The sequence below is a fragment of the Malania oleifera genome, chromosome 4 (assembly GCF_029873635.1).
Source record: "Malania oleifera isolate guangnan ecotype guangnan chromosome 4, ASM2987363v1, whole genome shotgun sequence".
In the NCBI taxonomy this organism is placed as follows: domain Eukaryota; kingdom Viridiplantae; phylum Streptophyta; class Magnoliopsida; order Santalales; family Ximeniaceae; genus Malania; species Malania oleifera.
The window spans coordinates 18,330,057-18,355,797 of NC_080420.1; the positions used below are offsets into that span (position 1 = coordinate 18,330,057).

The 25,741-nt window shown below is 35.5% G+C and overlaps 1 protein-coding gene across 3 annotated transcripts; it reads left to right on the top strand.

Annotated features, from left to right (window-relative positions):
• Positions 1–257: 257 nt before the first annotated feature.
• On the top strand, positions 258–17,562 carry LOC131153419 (LEAF RUST 10 DISEASE-RESISTANCE LOCUS RECEPTOR-LIKE PROTEIN KINASE-like 1.1). 3 transcript variants are annotated; one of them, XM_058105704.1, is made up of 4 exons: positions 258–1,514; positions 15,487–15,519; positions 15,983–16,237; positions 16,348–17,562. In XM_058105704.1, the coding sequence occupies exons 1-4, from the start codon at positions 698–700 to the stop codon at positions 17,319–17,321; spliced, it is 2,079 nt and encodes a 692-aa protein (XP_057961687.1). In that variant the 5' UTR covers positions 258–697; the 3' UTR covers positions 17,322–17,562. The 3 variants fall into 3 exon arrangements, with proteins under 3 accessions (XP_057961687.1, XP_057961688.1, XP_057961689.1); XM_058105705.1 differs by lacking the exon at positions 258–1,514 and adding an exon at positions 13,341–15,199 and having other exon boundaries at positions 15,397–15,519; XM_058105706.1 differs by lacking the exon at positions 258–1,514 and adding an exon at positions 13,349–15,199.
• Positions 17,563–25,741: the final 8,179 nt, after the last annotated feature.

A 25,741-nucleotide genomic window follows, 5' to 3' on the forward strand; every position in this document is an offset into this window, starting at 1 on the left:
ATTATTTATTTTTTATAATTTTTATTTTTTTAAATAATTTAATTATATTATCATGCTTATATCGATCAATTGATTTAGCTCTAGGAATGTTTTGTAAGTTTAATTTTTAAAATATGTCGTAATTAACCGATCAACTTGTCCAACTTCATTTATTAAATTAATATTATTTTCTTATTTTATCTTATTAAGATTAAGTGGAAAGATCATTCTATTAAGGATAATATTAAATTTTTTACTATGCAATCAATTGACGGAAGATTCAATTTATCAATAAAATTAAATATTAGAGGTTCTTTTGATAATTTCTAAAAATATAGGAGGTGAATTGTCATATAGAGAAAAAGTAAGGGGTGTTCATATATATATATATAGTGAAGCAAAGCATGGGTATGGTCAATCTATGCGACTGAGGAAGGATCTCTCTGCAGTTTCTGGTAATGGCCATATGTAGATCAGTATTTTACTTTCAGAGGTGTGAAGGCACAATGTTTCTCTCCCCTCCAATTCTGAACTGCATGCCGTTCAACGCGTAGCGACAAAGTCTGCCACCCCCCAATTAATTTCCAAGTCAAATGCATCATCCCTAAAGCATATTTTTTTAATATCATATCCGCATCATACCCTCTCTCTCTATCCTTCTCTTATGTGAGTATGAATCTTCTCCTCCACGACTTCAATAATTTGATCCTAGCGCAGCATGTCCGCCAATCGCAGAGCACTGACCGTCCCACAACCACAAATCGTCGTCGTCTCAAGCATCTCCGTCTTCCTCCTGCTCCTCCTGTTCTCCCGAAAATCCTCGTGCGCCGACGACTTCCACTTCAAAGCCTGCGTACCCAAATCCTGCGGCGACATCCATGACATCAGGTACCCATTTTGGATCCAAGGCCGACACGAGCCCTTCTGTGGTGTCCCCAGCTTTAATCTCTCCTGCGATAACACCAACCGCCCAATTTTCAGACTGAAGCTCAACAATGGCGATTTCGTCGTCCATCAGATCTTCTACCACAACAGTTCGATTCTTGTCACCGCCGCAGCCGCGGACTCGAGTTCCACCCCCGGCTGCGGCGCCGCCGGTTCCATCGAGAATGTAACTATCGTCGAAGACAAGTTCAAGGTGGCGCCGGATCAGGGGGAGCTTTTTTTGCTGTTCAATTGCCCGGCGGTTTCCGGCGGGAACGTTACGAAGTACGAGCTGAGGGGGTGTGGGGATGGAAAGGAGAACGTGTTGGCGATGTTCGGGGAGAATCCGATGTTGGGGAATGCGTCCAGGGAGTGCAGGAAGGTTGTGGCGGCGCCGGTGGATGCGCAAGACGGAAACGGGAGCGGGGAAGCGGCGGGGGAGTGGGAGTACTACAGGTGGGTGTTGAGAAGGGGGTTCTTGTTGAAGTGGTTCGCGCCTGACTGCGGCGAGTGCGAGGAGACCGGTGGCCGGTGCGGGTTCGACGAGGTCACTCACCGTTCCATGTGTTACTGTCCCGATCGCCCTCATTATATCAGTTGTCCTCCTCCAAGTAAGTCTCTCTCTCTCTCTCTCTCTCTCTCTCTCTCTCTCACACACGGCGGCGGCCGGCCGGCGGCAAGCACTATTCAAAATTGAAATTAGAAGCGCCATGTTGATTTAGAGCAGAGGTCATTTCAATTTTTTAAGAGCCGCCTTTTGGTCAAAACTCCGAAAGGAATCATGGCGTTCTGAAAGCTATCCCCAAAGCTAAATCGTGGTATGAAATTATGAATGGATTTAATAGAATAAAAACGAGTAAGATAAAACATACCTAAGAACCAAATAGTTTAAAGTTCATTATGTTTCAATTTATAGAGAAGAAAAATAATAAAATGAACCGTCGGAATCAAAATCGTGCAAAGCACTCCTCAATTATTAATTGATTTTATAACCTTAAAAAAGACAAATAAATGCAGTTTCTTTTTTTCTCTAATTTTTTTTGAAAAAATAATTTATAAACTCAGCAGATATGTACGGTGGGGATGCGAGCGTGCATGCTCATGTCCTCGCCCTGTATTTACTATAATTGTTCTCATAAAATGAATTTTGAAATATAATCATTAATAAAATAATTATAATAATTTTTATTTTTTATTATAATATTTTTAATTAATATTATTTTCTCCTTTTATTATTTTAATCGTATTCTATAATTATTATTTAATTCAAGTGCAAATATTTTTTAATCAAATTTTAAATTTATTTTATTTTAAAAAAATATTAACTAAACAACTTTTAGTTCTATTTTTTAGTTTTTAATTTTTAATTTTTATTTTCATACTTTTTTTAACAGCCCTTAAGTATTTGGACTTTGAGCCGGTGGTGTTGTTTGTCTCTTTGGGGAGGTTTAGGGTTCAAAATCTCTTGACCAGAATTACTTCTAATTTTAGAAAGAGAGGAAGATGGTGCAGTTTTTGTAGTTTGGGAATATTTTTGTGGTAAATATGACAATAAGTCTATAATTCCAAAAAATAAAATGATATATGTATTTGTTTAAAGTATTAAAACTTTGAAAAATAATGAATGAGAAATGATTGATTATAAATTTGTACAACAACAAAACTAACCCTTAATGCCTATTATGTGAGGTCAGTTATACTAATCTTTTTTCGCTAATTTGTGCGATCATAATTATTTTTTTTTGACAAATTTAGGATTATTAAATTCTTACTTACTATCTCATTTCAAGATATTTTAACTCTACCCCTATTCTTTTACTGTTCCTGACACTAATTAACTTATTTTTTCTCATTGGTATACTATGTGACCTACGTTACAAGTGTCCATACCATTTGAGTTTTCTCTTCCTTATATTATCTTTTATAAGAATTACAGCAAATTTAGTGTGAATTTGTTCATTCCTTAATTTACCTCTTAATGTTATATCATTCATTCATCTAAGCATTCTCATCCCGACAACTTTTACTTTTTAGATACTCTATTCCAAAACAAAAATGTTTGGTTTAAGCCTTAACACTTTGAAAAATAATGAATGAGAAATGATTGATTATAAATTCATAGGTAATTTTTTAAGGAATATTATTTGTTAACTTATTTATTAATTAAAAAAGTTTATTTTTAATTATAAATTATAGAAAAGTACTAAAGGGTGCAATCAAGAAAATACATAGATAAAAGACTACATCAATTTCTTCAAATTAATAACTAATAATTTATATTATGTATTTATCTCTTATATCTATTTGTGGAGATCCCTTCGACTTTGGTATTCTCATTTTCTTTTTCTTATATTTTTTTTTTGGGGTTTTAAAGTATCTAAGACTCTTCTACAACTATGCATAATTCCTCCAAAACAGTGCTCTTGTAAATATCCATAATTACCTCAAAATGTCCTTATAATTAATCATAACTATTTTTCTAATAAAATTTACGTACTTTTTAATTTTTATTCATTTTGTTCACAATTATTTTCTCGAGATAAACATGAAATTTTAGAAAAAATTGTGGAGCACAAGTAACTTGCGTATCCATGACTAGTATATATAGTTTGTATTTTCAATTGGGTGGCATTCTTTTTTTAGAAAGACAAAAATATCCCTAGTTGTATGACCCATACCATTCTAATAAGTTAATTAATATAATTTTTAATAAAAATGATTATATAGAAATTTCCAAGGAATTATTATTATTATTATTATATTTACAATGTCCATAGCATTGATTAATTCGTTCTTAATCATTATATAATCATATGAACATCAGCACTTGTCCATCCACTCTCGTCCCTACATTGCACTTACATTAAAAAGTGACATAACATCTTCTCGATTCCCAACTTATTGTCTTTCTTACTTTCTTGTTTATTTACTTATCAAATTGAAGATTATGCATCGTTTGTCTATTGGACTTCGAATTAGATATAATTCCTTCCTATTTATATGGTCATTTGTAAATATGATTCCTAAGTTATTGACCAAATATAATTCTTTATGGATAGATAAGTTATTGACTAGTATAATAAGTATAGAATGTCAACTTCCTATATATGTATAGTGTGCAATATTTAAAGAAGAATTTATTAAAAAAAAAATAAATTTGAAGAGCTTGATAGACAACAAAAAAAATATTTAGTTTAAAAAAAATATTTTATCCATTTTAAACAATTAACCATTATATTGTTTCTTGCCGCGAAGCAAGGTTGACTGTAGCATTTATTCTAAGTGTCTATTTAAATTAGCTATTAAGTTTATGACTTTTTGTTTGTCAACTATTTGGGGATAAGTACATAGATATGACAATATCGAAAATGATTCTCATGTATATATATCTATATAGAAGATGGTCTCATCCCACGACCAACTCTGCAACTCAAGGAAAAAAGATATCGACAAAAAAAAAAATCAAATATTCATATGTTTTTTGAAGCACGCTAATATTCGTAATCAATTGCAATTTATTTGCTATTGCCTATTTTGTTTCAAGATTACACTTTAAACATATGCATATATATATATATATATATATAATGCACTCTTATGATGCTAATTGCACCATTTTAATTTCGTTAGAATTTAAAGCTTTGCAAAATCAACATATATTGAGAGGGAGAAGATGTTAATGATTACATTTGAATTTTAGAAAATAAAGAAACCAATTCTTATAATTATATTATTTTACTTAATAAAAAAGAGGAGCAATTATGAAATTTTTTTGTTGAATAATTTATTTATTGGTAATATATCCAAATTGAATGGGGTAAGGGAAAAAATTTGGTAACATGTATGTTGTGAAATACTTAAAATTAGTTTTTCAAATCACTCATTTGTAAGGATACTAGTGGTTCAAGTCGGTTTGTGTGCAACTTAAACTCAATCGTTTTATAACTATTTGAGATCAATTTGAGTTTGAGTATTTAATTAAGTAAATTATGAAGGTTTTGCAATATTATTTGAGAGACTAATCAATATTTTTTGTAATTTTATTAGTTGTATATTTTATATTGTACATCTATTAAATGTTATTTTTACAACCAAATCATGTTTAATTAGTCAAGTTGATCTTTACTTATAAGAACATGCAATCGAGTTGAATTGGGTTTGAGCTCTAGTTTTTTTAGTTGAGTTGAGTGTAAGTATATCATTTTGTCAATTTTATGCGACTATAATCAAGGTTGTTTTTGAGCTCAGTTTAACTCAAAATTCCAATCGCACCAACTAGGTTGGTTGGAGAAAAACCCAAATTGAAGTCAAACCATATTAGATTCAATTTGAATTGGTTTGCATTTGTTTGGTATTAGGGTGGGTGTAGCTTAATTTTTTATTTTTTAGAAATAAATAATGTGGAAGAGTATCTCTTAGATTGAAATTTTGCAAAATATAGGCAAGATCAATGGGAAATAGAAAGTGAAACTTAACTTGTGAATGATGTTGTCAACCACAAAAACAATTGCATCAATTGTTGAGGCTAATGCTACAAGGAATGCAATCTTGATTATTTCTAGCTCAAGTTAATGCAAGCAAGTATGACCAACTCAATTAAAAGGATCAAGCCTTGTTTCCAACATATAGTTCCCAAAGTGGGTAGGGAAAATTTGGTGTCGAAGTGGTGTGGGAATTCAAGTTACCTCATTCAAAAAACAAAAGGGACGCCCTTGCATGATAGGGGCAAAGATGGTGAGGGAAGTAGAAAAATAGGAATCATAGAAGGAGAGAGAAAAGAAGGATTTGATTGGGAACTAGGGGAGAGGGGAAGAGGGGTTGAGAGGAAAGCAAATGGTAATAATAATAATAATGGCGCAAAATCCTTCTTCTTTTCATTACTTGACTAATTATAAGCAACTCGTCCAATTTCTATCTTGATTTTAAGGAATTTAGCATCTCTCAATTTTATCACTAACATTTACATTTCTAATCCATAATAGTCATATTTTAAATTTAAACTTGTAGTACCCTATAAAACCCTAAGAGATCACTATTATTTTATCTTTGCTTGATTTTGTTATTAGAGATTCTTGGGCCCTCTAGAAATCTTGCATAGTTTTTATGGGCATAATTGATTTTGTTAGCTGTGATGTATGTCTACTTTGCCTTGAGTGATGTCTAGCTCATTGAAAATGGGCGATGCCACATATTTTGAGTTGAGGTTGATCTCTTGGTTTCCTTTGAGTGCTAATATGAGTATGACTAAACCCTTTCTAACATTGTTTGTGACCTTTGTGAGTGAGTATACAAGATGGCATTTAAGGCTCATAAATGAGTACTTGTAACTCATTGTACATGCCTCGGTCTATGGGTTATATCTCGGGCATGTGTCCTTAGAATCTCATTGAACATCCTTTTACATTGTTGAGCAAATGCCTTTATTTTGATACAAGCCTATTGTATGTATTTTAGGAAATTGATGTTTTCTCCAAATATATCATAACTAGATAATTGGCCCTCACGTCAGTCAATTAGTTCAAATAATTTTTGACTAAGCAACTAGTTTTGTAAAAGCCGATACAAAGGCTAACCATAGCAACTTGGACATTGTTGTGATATGGATCGAATAATTAAGATGCATAGTGGAATAAATACAACAAGTAAATGAAACACAACCAGAAAGTGATAAACAGCAAGAACAACAATAAGATTTATATAGTTCGACAAAGCCTACATCCACAGAAGCAATGACACAAGAATTTTGCTAAGGAAATCACAAAGTACACAATACATTTCTCAAATGATCACTCTATCTGTTAATACACACCCATAATGACATATATAACAGTCACTCAGAGGTTTCCCTCTGATTACCCAACCACCCCAATGTTCAAATTCAAAATTAAAACAAAAACTGCTCGCAACCCAGGCGCATTCGTCGACAGGTACAGGGGATTCGTCGATGATCCATAGAAGGCCACTCATCAACAAGAACAGTGCATTCGTTGACGAGCCCATTTTCTGCTCTTGGTATCTCAGGATCTCTGAAATTTTTTTGCTGTTGGGATCTACTCGTCAATAAGCACAGGGCACTCGTCGACGAGTTTGTACTGTGTTGCCCCTTTATGTTTTTCTTTTTTCTTTGTTTATGAAATCCAAAGTATAAGAGCCATACACCATAAACAACAATCTCCACCCTAACGATTACACGCCCCTTAGGAGAATCTCGAAAAACATCCGACTGCTCCACCTTGAACTTGAAACGCTTGGTTGGGTTTGTTTCTCTTCTATCAATTGGAGACATGGAGTAAGTCCAAGTAATACTTGAATTTCTCAGAAGTAACTGTTTTCGTCAGAATATCCTTTGCATTTTCAGACATGTGAACTTTCTCCAACACAAGCTCACCCGAAGCAATCAATTCCCGAATCCTATGGAACCTCACATCAATGTGCTTAGTTCTAGCATGGTATATCTGATTCTTTGTCAAGTAAATGACACTTTGACTATCACAATGCAGCACCACTCCATCTTGCTGAAACTCCAGCTCTCTGTCTAAACCAGTAAGCCATAAGGCTTCCTTTGCAGTTTCAACTAATGTCATATATTCCGCCTTAGTCGTGGATAATGCTACCAAAGACTGTACCATGGATTTCCAACATACCGGTCCTTCTACAAGGGTAAATACATATCCCGTTTTAGACCTTCTGTCATCCATATCTCTAGCATAATCAGCATTAACAAACCCCATAACTGAAGGACAACCCTGTTACTTGCCGAACGTGATGCCACATCCCGATGTACCTCGTAAGCATCCGAGTATCCATTTGACGACTTCTCAATGCTGCATTCTTGGATTAGAGAGAAACTTACTAACCACGCTCGCCACATGAGCCAAATTTGGCCTCGTACAAACCATGACATACATTAAACTCCCCACAACACTAGCATAGGGGACCTTTGACATGTCTTGGATTTCCTCATCCGTACTTGGGCAATCTGCAGCAGACAACTTAAAATGATTCACTAAAGGGGTATACACCGGTCTTGCATCAGGCATGCTAAACCTCTCCAACACCTTCTGTATATAACCGTCCTAAGATAGTCATAACCTCCCTGCAGTTTTGTCCCGGTGAATCTCCATCCCAATTATTTTCTTGGTCTAGCCAAGATCCTTCATGTCAAATTCCTTATACAATAGGTCCTTTAACCGATTCACCTCAGTTAAATCTTTTGCAGCTATCAATATCTCATCGACGTACAATAGCAAGAAAATAAGAAAACAATCCTCAATCTTGTTCACATATACGCAGTAGTCATATTCATATCTTTTGTAGTCAATCTTGATCATGTACGAATCAAATCGTTTATACCATTGCCTTGGAGACTATTTCAGCCCATAAAGAGATTTCTTCAACTTGCAAAAAAAATTTTCTTTTTCCGGTTCAATGAATCCCTCCGACTGTACCATGTAGATTTGTTCCTCCAAGTCATAATGAAGAAACGCCGTCTTCACGTCCATTTGTTCTAAATGAAGATCATAATGGGCTACTAACCCAAACACAATTATGATAGAAGTATGTCAGACCACTGGAGAAAAGATCTCATCATAATCTATCCCTTTCTTCTGTGAGTATCCTTTTGCCATCAACTGTGCCTTGAATTTCTCTCCTTCCTTTTCTAAAATTGTTTTCTTCTTCCTATATACCGATTTGCAACCTATCACTTTCTTCCCATCTGGAAGCTCCACTAAATCTCAACTTTGATTCTTTTGTAGTGATTCCATCTCCTCAATCATTGCGTCCATCCATCTATCTTTCTCCTGGTCGTGCACTGCCTCTTGAAATGTAGTTGGATTGTTGCAACTAGTAAGGAAAGCATAAGATACTAACTCTTCAAATCCATACCTTGGTGGAGGTTTGATAGTGCATCTGGATCTTCGTATAGGAATATCGTCGACTTGCTGGTTTCCTGGGCTAAAGTTCCCTGCAATCATAGGACCATGATCATTGACGTTGCCCTGAGCCTCCAACTCCACCTGCACAACATGTTTATCACTTCCCCAACTTTCTGGCTCCTGATCTTGTTCATCACACTTTTGAGTACGCTTCATTATAGTCTTCTCATGAAAGACTACATCCTTACTGATCACCACATTGTTTTCCACTAAGTCCCATAGCTTATATCCCTTTACACCCTCTAATATCCCAAAAAGATGCAACGAAGAGACTTTGGGTCAAGCTTAGACCTCTCCTCACTAGCTACTTGAACATAGGCTGGACACCCAAATACTTTCAATCCGGAGTAGTCTACTACACTTCCCGTTCAAACCTCTTTTGCCACTCTACCCTCTAGTGACACCCTTGGTGATCGATTTATCAGAAAACAAGTCATACTTACTACCTCGGCCCAAAAGTTCTTTGGTAGCCCTGTATTTAATCTGAGACACCGAGCCCTTTCAGAAAGAGCTTGGTTCATCCGTTCTGTCACACCATTTTGCTGAGGTGTTCAGGGAACTGTAAAGTGACTCTTGATGTCCTACTCCACACAAAACTTCATAAACCGAGAATTAGCGTATTCGGCCTCATTAACCGACCTTAAGTATTTGATTCTCCTCCTTATCAGGTTTTCCACTTTAACCATCCAAATCTTAAATTTGGCATACATATATGATTTCTGATGCATGAACTAAACCCAGACCTTTCGTGAGTAATCATCAATAAAACTCACATAATACACGTATCCACCCTTTGATGCAAACTCTAACCGGACCCCAAACATCTGAATGCACATAATCAAGAATACCCTTTGTCTTGTGTATAATTGAACTGAACCTTGCCCTGTTCTTTTTTCCAAGAACACAAATCTTGTGAAATTCCAGTTGGCATGATTTCAAGCCCTTCAACAATTTTCTCTTGTGTAGTTCTTTCATGTCGTGTTCCCCCATATGCTCAAGGCGCATATGCCACTAGACGGTCTCACCTAATTCAGTATCTATGGTTGCATCTCCACCTACAACGGTAATTCCCTACAATGTGTAGATATTCCATTCTAGTTTCTACCCTTTCATTACAATTAGATTACCTTTCCATACCGTCATAATTCCACCTCTGGACTTGTAATTAAAGTTATTACAATCCAAAGTACCAAGTGACATCAAACTCTTCCTCAACTCTAGTATATGTCTTACATTACACAACGTTCATATAGCACCATCAAATATTTTTATCTTTACATTTATTATGCCAATGATCTTGAAAGAAGCATCATTACCCATAAGAACTTATCAAAATTCACTAAACTATAAGTGATGAACAGGCCGAGTCAAGTATTCAAGAGTCTGTTGGATTTTCTGACCCCGCTGAAACTGATAGAACATCACCATCACTACACGCTGAACCTTCTTGTTGAACAACATTCACAGATTTTGAAGTACCATCATGTTTCTCAGAATTTCCCTTCTTATAATCTGGACATTCTGGTTTCACATGCCCCTTTTTATCACATTTATTATACCAAATTTCTTTCTTCTTCTTGGATTGGTTTCAGGATTTCTGACTTGATCCATGTTTGGATTTTCCCTTACCTCGCTCGTTATTACCCTTTACCACAAGTTCTTTTCTTTTATCACATATTTTCAATCTTGGATGAAAATTTAGCAAAACATTTGTTACCTTTTCAAGATCAAGAGTTTCTTTTCCCCACGTAAGAGTGGTTACAAAATTTTCATAGGTATGAGTCGAGGGCAAAAAATTTAACAACATCAAAGCTTTGTTAGCCTTATCAAACTTAACATCAACTCTTATCATATCACTAGTAATTTGATTGAAGGCATTAATGTGTTGATTTAAGTTTGATCCTTCAACCATCTTAAGCCAATACAAACGTTGCTTAAGAAAAAAATTTATTATTAAGAGATTTGGACATGTACCAGCTCTCTAACTTTCACCATATAGCCGTTGGAGAATCCTCCTCCTCTACCCGATAGAGTACTTCGTCGGCCAAATATAAGTGTATTGTAAAAGCAGCCTTTGCTTGCAAATCTCCCCATCTTGCCTCATCCATTCCATCCGGTTGAATACTAAGTAATGCCTTTCCCATTCCTTGTTGTACAATAATGTCTTTCACTCTCCTCTGCCATAAACCAAAGTTCCCAGTTCCATCAAATTTGATGATGTCAAATTTTGCAAAAGACGATCTCGATACCATAACAACAATCTCTTTGATACCAATTTGTTGTGATATAGATCGAATAATTAAAATGTACAGCAGAATAAATATAACAAGTAAATGAAACACAACCAGAAAGTGATAAACACCAAGAACAACAATAAGATTTACGTGGTTCGGCAAAACCTACATCCATGGAAGCAATGACACAAGAATTTTACTAAGGAAATTACAAAGTACACAATACACTTCTCAAATGATCACTCTATCTGTTAATACATCCCCAGAATGACATATACAACAGTCCCTCAGAGGTTTCCCACCAATTACCCAACCAACCTAACGTTCAAATTCAAAAAAGAAAAAGAAAAAGAAAAACTGCTCGCAACCCAGGCGCATTCGTTGACAAGTACACGAGATTCATCGACAATCCATAGAAGGTCACTCGTCGACGAGAACAGGGCATTCGTCGACGAACCCATTTTCTGCTTTCGTCGACGAGAACAATGCTGCCTCTTTATGTTTTTCTTCTTTCTTTGTTTATGAAATCCAAAGTATAAGAACCACACACCATAAACAACAGACATATACTATAAAACCCACACTTATCATTAGTGATTACCCACCATTTCATAATGTTATCATGTTGGTTAGGCGATAGATTGGCAAAGCATGTTGTTAACTTAATGCCAATAATTCCTTTGTTTTGGGTAGGAAATAAATTTATATTTTTTTCCAAGCCTAAAGGTTTCTTTGATTGGTCTTAACTATGATCTTACTATATCCAATTAAGTTCAAACCAAAGAGTGACTCCCACTTGGTTTGATAGTTTTGGATAAACTTCTCTCCATTTAAGCGTGCCGAGCTTTGAGGTAAAGATAATGCGTAAATAGTCGTGCATAGAGTTTGTGTAATAATCAAGGTACATAGTTGGTATGCTTAGGATCATAATCCCCATAATTAGTGGTCTCGAATCCTTATAATTTTTGAGATAATCAACAATCAACAAGTCCTTAAGTCCGTGTAATAATCAAGGTACATAGTTGGTATGCTAAATATCATCATAACCCCCATCATTAGTGATCTCAAATCCTTATAATCTTTGAGATGATTAACCGTCAACAAGCCCTCGAGTTCTTTATGCTTGGCGAGGTTGGAATCCTCCTCCTCTTTGATGCAATGCGAAGAAGTCTTGATAATATTGGTACGAGGATTTAGCTGCTTTCTTGACCATTGATTTTTGCTCATTATTCAACTATAACGGGGATTTGTTACACTTCATCCCTCAAATTGACTAATAAAAAATCAATTATTGAATCAAAATATGTCATTATTGATTCTGAATAATTGCTTAGCCACACTTGCGGTTACAGTACTATAGGGTAAGAAATACTAGCCCTTGGTGCAGACAATGGATAAATTCATATATGGCTTGCTGTAATAGAAGGGCAAACAAAGTTTTAGCTTTGTTTAAAATGGCAACAAAAACACGTGGTAAGACATGATCTGGTTACTGGGCCATAAGATTACTACGATGAGCGAGACAGGCCTGAGGCTGCAGGAGCGGCCCAAATTCCATTTGGATCCGTGATGCGGGCCCAGGTTTGTCCTTCGTCTTGCCCTGTGGTTATTATATTTTGTTCCACTCTAAAATAGTTAAATCCTTTTTATACGTGGAATGTTAAAAATGCTTCTCTCGGTTCCGAAAAAATAAAATGCAAAAAATTATTTTTTAGTTTGTATAAATTTTATGGACTTTTTAAAAATATTTTTAAAAATAAATTAAATTTTTTGCTATTTCAAAAATTCTTAACTTTTTATTTATCTAATAATATATATAAATAATTTAAAAATTAAATATAATATCTCTAAATTTTAAGGAAAAGTTCACTAAGAGAAATTTATCTCTTAATTTTTTATAAAACATTTGGTATGCTTTACGATAAATTTAAAAATTAATATTTTATTTTTCCACGACAGCAAAATTATCTATTTGGTCAAACTTCATATTAAAAAATTGGCTTTGGATTAGGAACACGTTCGACAACAATAAAAATAATTGCGGACGAAGATAAACTATTTTAAATTCTTGACTGGCCCCCGCTCCGTTTTTCGAGTTTTAATTTAGCCCCTACCCCAAACCTTCGCGTTGATATTCTCTTTTTCTTTGTTTTCATTTTACGCCCACTCAATTCCGGGGAATTGCACAATTTCCACATGAATTTTCAATTCCTTACGCTGCGCCTTTCTTCGTCTATAAAGTTGTGAGTTAGAATCTCTGCGACAAGCACAGGATTATCCAGCCTTCGGAGAGTGATTATGGCGATTCGCTCTGGTTATCGGTTATGGGTGAAATTTCAGAAAATCCGCGTTCGGGCGAACTAAATGAGATAAATGTTCGTATTTTGATTTTGGGTTTGGGTTTGGGTTTTGTTCTGCGAGACGATGAATCTGGGTCTTGGGTTTGGGTTTTGTTCTGCGAGACGATGAATCTGGGTCTTCTTCCTCCTAAAAAATTCCAGATTCAGTCTACGATTACAGTGAGAACTCAGAGAAAAGGGGATGAAAGACATGTGCAAGGAGGAAACTGAAACGCCAAACAGAGCATTACCCAGAAATATTGAAGAGTAGAGAATAACCCATCGATTGTATTTTCTGAAATTGTGGGAGAATGGGAACAACCATGAAACAATGATCATCCAGACGACCAGAGCTCAAAGCTGGACTTAATTTTTCTCGAAGGAGTTGCGGCTTTTCCTTACCCCATCTTCCTCTTCACTCGCACAAAACAAAACTACCCTAATAGTCTTCCATGGTTAGCATCAGCACCACAACTTACGTTGAGAATTTCCAATGCTGGAGGTCATCCATAAACCAGATTTCCCATCTTTCCTGCTTGCGTTGCTGCCGTGATGTTACATGCAAGTCGAAGCTTTCTTTTCAAAAAATTCAATCAGCGTTTGAACATAGAGAGCTTTTGACGAGTCTAGCGGTCTGGTTGTCAGACAACTTACGTGTCAATCCCCCGATTTGGGACTCATTCACAAAACTTAGGTAGGCGCAAGAGAGAGTGAAGAGAATATTATATACTTTGAAACTGCTCACAAGGCCATGTGAAACTTGACGCACACTAATACTGGTACTGTCAAGTCTTTCGCGTTAGGATCAAACAGGACGGGCCGACGGTGTAGCAATTACGGTAATTAAAAAGAAATGGTGTTCTCACCAGATTGCCATATACAGTTTTTACATTACCAGTGACCCCACTCTGCCCTTACTTCAGCTTCTCCACTCCGCATACACCACCCATTTGCAATTTCTAAGTCGACTGCCGCGTGGAGACGATAAGGAGCGTAATAAATTGTGTGGCGGCGACTCAGAAAAAGAAGTGAGATATTACGAAAGCTGCTTGTTTTATATTGGAGAACTTGATTCTGGGTTTTGTGCTTTTTCTGTTTGGGTTTTTGGTTGGAAAATCCGAGATGGGTACTGCCCCTTTTGTCATTTTATTTTTCTTCTCTCATCTTCTGCCTCCTCTCTTTGCAAAGCCCCACAACTGTTCATCCTTCGTGTGCGGGAACCTCGGCAGTATCAGATTCCCCTTCAGGAAAATCAATGATGATCCGGAGTGCGGGCTTTTGACAGTTACGTGTTCACAGCCAGACCAGAGGATCCAGCTGGTGGAACAAGGAAAATGGTACCAAGTTATGAACATATCTCAGGATGACACCATTTTCATCAACGACGTAGAGCTTCAACAGCGCTTGAAAAACAACAAGTGTGATGTTTTCGAGAATTTGAAATTGCCCACCTCTCTTAAAATCAATTTGATAATTGAACCCAATATGACTTTCTTTAAATGCAACCGTACTCTACATAGTGCTCTACACACTCGTTTTGAACATACCTGCGGTGCCTACGATATCAAATATGATGATGTTCCCTATAATTTTCGAAAAGAAGTTCCTCCTCAATGTTCAGTCATTCAGCTTCCGATGGCGAAGCAGAACAAAAACTATTCGGACCCGTTTTCACTTTTAGCTCATGAATTCTATCTTAAAGCACAATTATCCTGGGATTGTATCGATTGTCGTCATCAAGGAGGCCAGTGTAAATATGACAGCAAGGGGAGAGTTCGATGTGTAGGTAAAAATTAGATATGCATGTGTATTGCAGAATATGTGTTTGTGTGCTCAGCTTAATTCTCTTTTTCATTTTTGGGTTTGGATTATGTGTTTGTGTGCTCAGCTTAATTCTCTTTTTCATTTTTGGGTTTGGATAACTCATTTTTTTGTTTCTATGTGTATCATGCTAATTGAATTCCTCTTTTGATGTACTTCCAGTCAATGTGGATTGCGTCTCTGCAATCTGCATCCAATCTTCAATGTTTAAACTCACTGCCATCCCTCTTCCTCTTAACTCTTTGTTTTCAGGTAAAGGAAAATCGATCTTGAAGCTAGCAGCAGGTAATTTTCCTCTTCAATCAAGTTTTTATGGATGGGGAAAAGTCGTTAAGTGCATGTGGGTATTCAGAATTAGTCGATTGTGTTTACGTGTGACATCTGAAATGAAGAGACTCTGTTCCATTGCTAGCATGGAAAGTTTTTTTTTTTCCTTTTCCTGGATTGGATGTCATGAAAAAATATTTCACCTATGGGCTTTGTCATCCGTTCAGATCCATTTTACATTTTGGCTTGTCCTCTAAAGATGTAAAGATAACCCTAAGGGCTTTGTCATCCGATCAGATCCATTTTACATTTTGGCTTGTCCTCTAAAGATGTAAAGATAACCCCAAAAATGTATTTTGCCAATGTAAAATGTAATATCAAATTTCTCTCAGCAATGTGTATTTCAATTCTATACAACTTCATAGTTTTCATCCTTCGCTGCTTATTACTCAAAACATTGATTGTATATATGCTGCTTCAGGTATTGGGAGTGCGACCATTTTCATCCTCATTGTTTGCTCAATCCTTTATATCGTTTGGCGTCGTTACCGGCAGAAGTATGCTTCTTCAGATTTCATCTTCACAAACCCTCCTGATCCTTCCACAAAATCAGGCCCTGGGGATTGCTTCTACTTTGGGGTCCCAGTCTTCACGTACAGTGAACTTCAAGAAGCCACTTATAATTTTGACCCTGCCAGAGAACTTGGCGATGGGGGTTTTGGAACTGTATACCATGGTAAGAAATAGGAAATTCCACTGTTATATATGGCACGAGATAACTTCGGACACTGCTAAACGACAACGTTGTGATACACTTCGATTTTTTTTTTTTTTTTGGTCAAATAGGCAAACTCCGAGATGGGCGGGAAGTTGCAGTTAAGCGCCTTTATGAGAAAAGTTACAAGCGGGTTGAGCAGTTCATGAATGAAATTGAAATCCTTACCCGCTTACGCCACCAGAATCTTGTCACTCTTTATGGTTGCACTTCGCGTTACAGCCGTGAGCTCCTCCTTGTTTATGAATTCATTCCCAAAGGAACAGTTGCTGATCATCTCCATGGTGATCAGGCAACACCCAGCTCGCTCCCATGGCCTGTTCGGTTGAGAATAGCCATAGAAACAGCCAGTGCATTGGCTTACCTCCATGCTTCTGATATCATACACCGAGATGTGAAAACTAACAACATCCTCCTTGACAATAATTTTGGTGTCAAGGTTGCAGATTTTGGGCTTTCACGACTGTTCCCAAATGATGTCACGCATGTCTCAACTGCTCCACAGGGCACTCCTGGCTATGTCGACCCTGAGTATCACCAATGCTACCAGCTTACCGAGAAGAGTGATGTCTATAGTTTTGGGGTTGTCCTCATTGAGCTCATTTCATCAATGCCAGCTGTAGATATTTTTAGGCAAAACCATGAAATTAATCTGGCTAATTTAGCAGTTAACAAGATCCAAAACCAAGCATTTGGTGAGTTAGTGGATCCATGCCTCGGGTTTGAATCAGATTTAGCAGTTAGGAGGATGACAATTTCAGCTGCAGAATTAGCTTTTCAGTGTCTGCAACTTGACAGGGAAGCAAGGCCATCCATGGTCGAGGTTTTGAAGGTCTTGATGATCATAGAGAGCGAGCAGGGCAATGTGGAGAAGACAGAAGATGCACATGACACAGCTGGGGCACCATTGCCGGTTGTTCCACCACCGGCTTCGCCAGAATCTGATAATGTTGTTCTGTTGAAGCGTATGCACCTGCCAACTTCACCGGGCACTGTGATGGAGAAATGGGCTAGTAGGTCTACTACAACCACTGCCAGTGGTTAATGCTTTCTTCTTTCCATTTTCATGGTAGTAACAGGAATGTGTTTGGAGGCATGGTGAGCACCCAAGTGATAATGATTTTCTAAACTTCATTTTTCTTCTCGTCTGCTTGTGTTGCTGTTTGTATAGAGATGAACATTATCAGAGGTTGTATTGTGGCAGGGTAAATGTACATAGTATATGGAGCTGTCGTCTGTGTACCTGTACTGATGTGCTCGACAAATTTTGAGACGTGATTTTCTCACTTTTGTATTTGGACTAAAATAATCATTTAAATTTTTACTTGAGAAAAGAAAACAAAAGAAAAGAAAAGGAATTGAAGTGATTCATCTCCTATCCTGTTTGGATAGCTAGTAAAAGAGGAACAAAGGGATGAAGCCTCTCAACAAGAGCAATATCCCTGAAGTTAAAAGCCTCTTTTGGGCTCAGGGTGGTGGCATGGTACACTGAAAATTACACTGTAATTCTTTGCTTAAAAGGGGATATATTCCATTTCTTGCTTTGGAAGACAAAATACTACTTGAGCCTTCTTCTCTGTTTTCTCTATTTTTTTTTTAAATAAATAATTTATTGATTGATTATATTTTTCTTTTATTATTGGCAAACTCATTCTATGCAGCTAATTCCAAAATTAAGAGTTTTGCTTAATTGAACAAACTAAGTACTACATGATATGTATTAAGTTTGAAAGATGAAGTTTAAATAAAATATAATTCACTAATTTACTATTACACTTTTGATTTTAAAATATTTTAACTAAAAAATAATTTTTAAGTTAAGAATATTATACACAAAGAAATGATTCAAAATGGTTTCTTCAATTAATATAGAGATATTGAAGAGGATATTCAATTATGGCATTAGAAATGTACATACTTAAAAGTTCAAAACACCATATATGATCATTAATTTTAAAAATATGCATTGGTCAATGGGGTTTTTATGTGGTCACAAGAAAATCTATATGCTTTTTAAAAGAACAAAATCTTTAGTTATTATTATTTTTCTATACTTCAAATTTGAAAAAAAGGTCTTTCGCATTTAATAATAATTTTTTAAAATATGAATATGGTCAATGCGCAATTAACCCAAAATTTTAAAAATCTACAACAACCAATCAAAAAATTTTAATAAATCATAAAAATGCAAATTACGACAACCAATGGGCCGTGACATTAATGCAAATTAATGCAATATATTTAGAAACAAATCAAATTTCATAATATTATTTCATTTTCATGCCCAAATAACAATTTCTAAATTTAACCCTAAATCTCAGTCCAAATTAACAAATCAAATTATAATATTCCATTCGTAAGCTAGCATAGAACTAACTCAATCCCAAGCTCAAAATATAAGAAAGCCTTGGCAACAATTAAAAACCCTAAAATCCAAGGATTACATTTGTAGCAGTCTCTATCCATGGCTTTCATTTTTTTTTTTTTTTCTAGGTTCCTTGTATAGTTGTCTTTCCTTTATACTGTAATAATTAATATATTCTATTAATGAACCAGCTTTTTTATTATTGGCAACCTCATTATATGAAGTTGATTTCAAATGTAAGAGTTTAATTAATTTAATAAAATAACAACTTTTAAAAAAAATGTATGCTTTGGTTGAGCTTATCTAAAGCTAAAGCACATGGCTTTTATGTGTAACAAAAAATATCTAGATATTAACGGGAAGACCATATAGCTTTTAGTTATAACTATTTTATATATTTTGTTAGATTTTGTGGCTCATATTGAGTAGAACGCATACGTCGGGAAAACATGATGAAACAAAAAAATAAAGGAGGGTGTAACGACCTGCCTATTTTACCATATATATATATTTTATTAATAATTATATTAAACTGTCATAGTCGTAATTCACCTGGACCCATGGGTACCCGGGATCTTTCTATCATACAACTCCAATACCAAAGCAGCGGGAAACATAAATTACATACATGTCATAAAAACATCAGAAACCATACCAGAATTCTAATAAATCTGTCATAAATATATACATACATTCCAAAAAGACCAAAAAGGTAACCTAGGGTCATAACCCAAAAATCTATCTAACCCTAACTCACACACTTACCCTACAGACATGGTAGTTCAGTCCACTTCTACTGCCGCGGGGCTCCTCTTATCTGGATTTTTTGAAATGTTTGTAATACTGGGGTGAGACAACTTTTAGTAAGGGAGATAAACTAATATCAGTGTGTGGTAACATGAATATTTTTCGTGATATACATATGTACATATTTCATGACTAGTAAAAATAGTTGTATCATATCTGAATAAAACATGATTTATCATAACATAGCGTAACATACTAAATTTCTGTACTGAAAACTCATCTTATATAATCATATCATACTTGAATTATTACCCAAGATAGATAGATAGTTAGTTATTGTCATGTCTTACCCCCCACATGACAGGGTTGTGTGACTCGAAGGCGGGAACTAGCAATGACTAACCGACTATGCTAAGTCAAACATAAATCTGTAAGTATGATGGATTTGTTCCACCTGTGCCAATCTACTAGGGAAACTACGACACTCCTATAAAGCCACATTAACTGCCATCTTCCACACTCTACATAAAATGTGTGATAGCACTAACATATTCATAATCATAAATATATAGCTACGGTATCGTCGTTTATAAAATTGAACTAAGCTATCCGGATTCTGATAACATATAATACATTACATACTAAAACATAACTGTATCATATTTCAAAGTAACATCTAACATAAATATATTTCATAATTTCTTTCATATCATACGTACTCACAACATCAACGCCTGCATAATTCATAACGTAAAAATCACAGTATTTACATCGACATATTTCATAACATAAGAATCACGGCATTTATACTGACATATTTCTTAACATAAGAATCATGACATTTACGTAGACATATTTCATAACTTAATAAGCATACTTTCTTGCACTTTTCAATATAATTTTAAAACCATAGTTCTTGTACTATTTTTTAGGGTTTTCCTGAAAATGACTGTAACATGCTTATCTTGGAAAACTCACAATATTCCATTATAGGATAATTTTCATAGAAATATTATACTCATGCCACATAAATGTACTTAGTCTTATAAGCTCATAATTAATTATGAAATCATAGTTCCATATAAAAAGTGTTAAAATCATTTTGTTGTTCAACGGCAGTATTCCCAAACATAATTCTATATCATATATATCCTCCTGAAAATAAATGATATTTAATTCATAATAATTTCATGAAAAATACTAACTTAATTTATCCCCTTACCTGATTTATTGAGAAACTCACAAAATATTTCAAACCTACACCCACGCGCTCCTTGCACAATACCCTGAAATTACATTTTCCTTAACAAAACTTCAATATTATACTATCTAAAGCATTTTTCTTAGTCCAGAACACCAAATAGCTTATAAAGCCCAAATAACCAACTTATCCAGATTTTAGGATGGTGCCCAAGTTGGCCTAACCAACGAACTACTCCAGTAGATTTGAAGAGAATCTTCCTAGGAGTAGTGTACCGGCTTCTGATCATCGAACTGACGAAGGACGAAGCCGAAAACTTAAAGAGAAGGAGAGGGAGACGTTTTAGAGAGAGAGAGAGAGAGAGAGAGAGAGAGAGAGAGAGAGAGAGAGAGAGAGAAAGGGTTTCCTGAAAATTCTTATGCTAAAATCTTGAAATTGGCATATTTATACAGGCGAATTCATCAACGGGACACGTCACCTCGTCGATGAGTCCATGAAGGAAGTTTTCCGATGAAAACTTACTCCTTATTGACGAGTTTCAGGCCCTTAAACAGCCCTCTCGGTAATTTCTTATCTACGAGACACGTGTCCACGTTGACGAGCCCAAGAGGCTGATTCGTCGACGAGCACCCTACATTCATCAACGAGACCCTGCTAAAACCCCTTTTTGAAAAATCTTTTTCTCTTATTTATTTTATTATTTAATTATCATAATTCTTCGGGTCTCTATATTCTCCCCTTCTTATAAAATTTTGTCCTTGAAATTTACTATCTGTATTAAACACCATCCTTTGAGAAAAATGGACTACTTATTTTATTACTTACCCTCACTTGTGGCGGAGGAATACCGTGGTTACATGCAGGGTTCTGAGAGATTACATATACATAAAATAAAAATTCTTCCAAAACAAAAGTACTACCTATCCTATAACCTGCAATATCACTTATATATACATTATCCTGCTTAGCATAAAATAAATCAAACTTTATATACTTAGCATAAAATTCTCCCTCTGTCTATTGCTGGTCCCCACTGAACAAATGTGGGTACTTCTGATGTATTTCTTCCTCTTACTCCTATGAAACTTCTTCCACCGCAAGATTCCTCCACAGGACTTTTACTTGTGGAATTTTTTTATTACGCAATTCATGTTCCTTCTTGTCTAAGATCTGCACTGGTATCTCCTTATAAGCCAGTGATTCTCTGAGTTCTATTCCTGCATAACTAATCAAGTGGGAGGGATCTAGGACGTATTTCTTCAGCATAGAAACATGAAACACGTCATGTATTCTGGATAAAACTAGTGGTAAGGCTAACCGGTAGGCAACTGACCCCACTCTCTTAAGCATCTCGAAAGGGCCAATAAATCTAGGGCTCAGCTTACCCTTTCTCCCAAACCTCATAGTACCTTTCAGTGGTGCTATTTTAAAAAATACATGATCTCCTACTTCGAATTCCAATTTCCGGCAACGATTATCTGCATAGCTTTTCTATTGACTTTGAGCTACACTGGTTCTTTCTTTAATAAGTCAAACTTTATTGTATGCCTATTGTATAGTGATCCAAAAAAAATTTAAAAAATATTATTAATTTTTTAAAATTAAATTAAATTTAAATTTAAAAAAGTTAATTAATTAATTAATTAAAAATTATTATTAATTAAATAATATAATATAATAATAATAAGGCACTTTCTCCCCTTCATCTCCTCCATCCCCTCTCTCCCACTCTCCTCAATCTCGTCTCCGATATTCGGCCGATCGGAAATCCGAAAATATCATTGGGCTCTGTTCACCGCCACCGAAAATCCTACTAGAGCGGATTTGTTGTAGGAGTGGTGTAGGCATATCTCCTGGGGTAAGGCCAATTCTCAAACTTATCTCAATTTCTCTTAAACTATAAGTCCAATTAACGAACGAAAATTGTCAGGAGATTTGTGGGGAGATTCTCTACAATCTAGCCGGAGCGGGTTTTCGAATTGGAGCTATGGGGTATCAATCCTAAATTGGGGGTAAGTTTAATAATTTAGGCTTTATTAGGCTATTTAGGGTATTCAGAGTCTAATAGAATTTTAGAGAAAGTTCCTCCAGGGATTGTGATGAGTAATGTAATGAACTTTTAATTTTAGGATTTTAGGGGTTTTGAACGCCATGAGGGGTAGGCCGAGGTGTTAGTGGGCTTTTCAGGAATCAGGTAAGGGGATTAAGTTAAGTCAATAATTTTATAAAATTTGAATCAATTTAATTGTTATGTTTATATAAATTTTTTATTTATTTAGGAATTTAAAGGTTATTTTGAAAACCAATCGTTCGAAATGGATTTTACAAACTTAGGATATATGGTATGGTATTTTTGAATAAAATGAATGGCCGAAAACTTGTTTATTTATATAGATATGTTAAAATGTGGAAAATCGTATGGTAGATGATTTAATTTGTATGGATTATTGTATATTTGGATTTGGGATTTTGAAATACTGAATTGTTTGTGAAATACGGGATTGTTTGAGAAATACTAGAACTACTTGTGAAAATGCAGGACTTTGATTTGATGGCCGAGGGCCGGAGTTTTGTTAAACGGCATTAAGCCAAGTTGTGTTTTATGGCCGAGAGCCAGGTTTTGGAATAACAGGGAATATATGTGAATTAATGTTTTAAATGGTATCTTCTGTTATCTAAATTGTATGATATGCTTTAGGAACCCTGGGGACTAGTGTATTGTGAGCACGGTACCGTTGTTAGGGATTTGTTATGTGGCCGTGTGCGCCCACTCCTGTGCTGAGAGGTGTAGGATGGTCTCGTTCGATTTGCCTACGTGAGGTGAATGCACCCCCTGGGTGAGGGCAATCGGACCAGAGCTGCGTATACCTGCAGAGTATACCCCCAAGACATTAGTCCAGCCTTCGGGCTGCACAACCCGTGCCATGGGAGAAGTAAATGAAGTGTTTGTCACAGGGAGTGTCTTATATGCATATTTGTTAGTTTATGTGAATACAAATAATTAATAAGATAATTTCGAGGGCTTGCTGAGAAAGGTGAGTGCCCTAATAGCAGTAATGATATTAGAGTAGAGGGAAGCTACTTGTATGGGCAGGTAATCTTCCCTATCCTCGACTAATTGTGTGTGTGAGTGTAAAATAATAATGTTTCCATAAATGTATTTATCTACTTAGTGAACTGATTATTTTCTATACTAAATGCATGTTGGCCACACACTGACATTAATTTAGTCTTTCCCTTACTGAGTCGTGCCTCACCCCTACTTTACAAACTATCTTTTCAGGAAATCGTAGAGATCGGTCTAACGGGCTAGAAGAGCCGGGCTAGAGGTGTAAATATATGTAGGTAGTGTGTAGATAAAGATTTTATTTTTGTTTACTTTTATGGGATGTAATTATGTAAAAATAGATATATTTGTATATAAAGATAGTTAGAACTCTGGTAATGTAATTTGAGGATTTTGTATTTTATTTCCACTGCACATATGTGTTTTATATATGATGAATAAGATATTAAGTACACAGAAATCACTAAAGTAGCACTCCAAGCCTACATGGCGGGTCGGGGGTCGTTACATGTTGCACTATTTCTAATCCCAAAACTCACTTTTCACCTACCCCATCTCAATATAGAGGAGAATGACTTCTCCTACCATATAACGCCTTGTAAGGTGCCATGCCGATGCTGGTCTGATAGATGTTATTGTATACAAACTCTACCAACGGTAGATACTAGGTCCAACTACCCCCAAAATCCAGCACACAAGCCCGTAGCATATCCTCTAATATCTGATTCATCCTCTCTGACTGCCCATCTATCTGAGGATGAAATTCCATGCTGAAAGACAACTGAGACCCCAAAAGCTTCCTGTAAGCTCCTCCAAAATTGTTATGTGAAACATGGGTCCCAGTTTGATACTATAGACACTGGCACACCATGTGATCATACTATCTCTTGAATATATATTTCTGCCAGTTTGTCAATGGAGTAGTTGATTTTAATAGGAATAAAATGAGCGGTTTTGTCAATCAATCTACGACCACCCAAATAACATTCTATCCCTATTGTGCCGACAATAAACCCATCACAAAGTCCATAGAAATGTGATCCCATTTCCACTCCGGGATGCAAAGTGGCTGTAACTAGCCACTGGCCTTTGGTGCTCAGCCTTAACCTGTTGGCATGTCAAACATTGCTACACAAGTTCAGCTATTTCTCTTTTCATTCCGCTCCACCAGAAATACTCTCGTAGATCCCTATACATTTTAGTGCTGCCCGGATGAACTATGTATAAGGATTTGCGAGCCTCCTCAAGGATTGTCCTTTTGATATCCACATTTGCAGGCACACAGAGGCCTAGTATGGAACCTCAGAGATCCGTCATCAGAAATATTAAACTCCTGAGAAAATCTACGGATATTCAATTATGGCATTAGAAATGTACATACTTAAAAGTTTAAAACATCACATATGATCATTAATTGAAAAAATATGCGTTGGTCAATGGGGTTTTTATGTGGTCACAAGAAAATCTATATGCTTTTTAAAAGAACAAAATCTTTAGTTATTATTATTTTTCTATACTTCAAATTTGAAAAAAAGGTCTTCGCATTTAATAATAATTTTTTGAAATATGAATATGGTAAATGCGCAATTAACTCAAAATTTTAAAAATCTACAACAACCAATCAAAATATTTTAATATATCATAAAAATGCAAATTACGACAACCAATGGACCATGGCATTAATGCAAATTAATGCAAGATATATAAAAACAAATCAAATTTCATAATATTATTCCATTTTCATGCTCAAATAAAAATTTCTAAATTTAATCCTAATTCTCAGTCCAAATTAACAAATCAAATTATAATATTCTATTCGTACGCTAGCATAGAGCTAACTCAATGCCAAGCTCAAAATATAAGAAAGCCTTGACAACAATTAAAAACCCTAAAATCCAAGGATTACATTTGTAGCTATCTCTATCCATCGCTTTCAATTTTTTATTGGGTTCCTTGTGTAGTTGTGTTTCCTTTACACTATAATAATTAATATATTCTATTAATGAACCAACTTTTTTATTTTTGGCAACCTCATTATATGAAGTTGATTTCAAATGTAAGAATTTTAATTAATTTAATAAAATA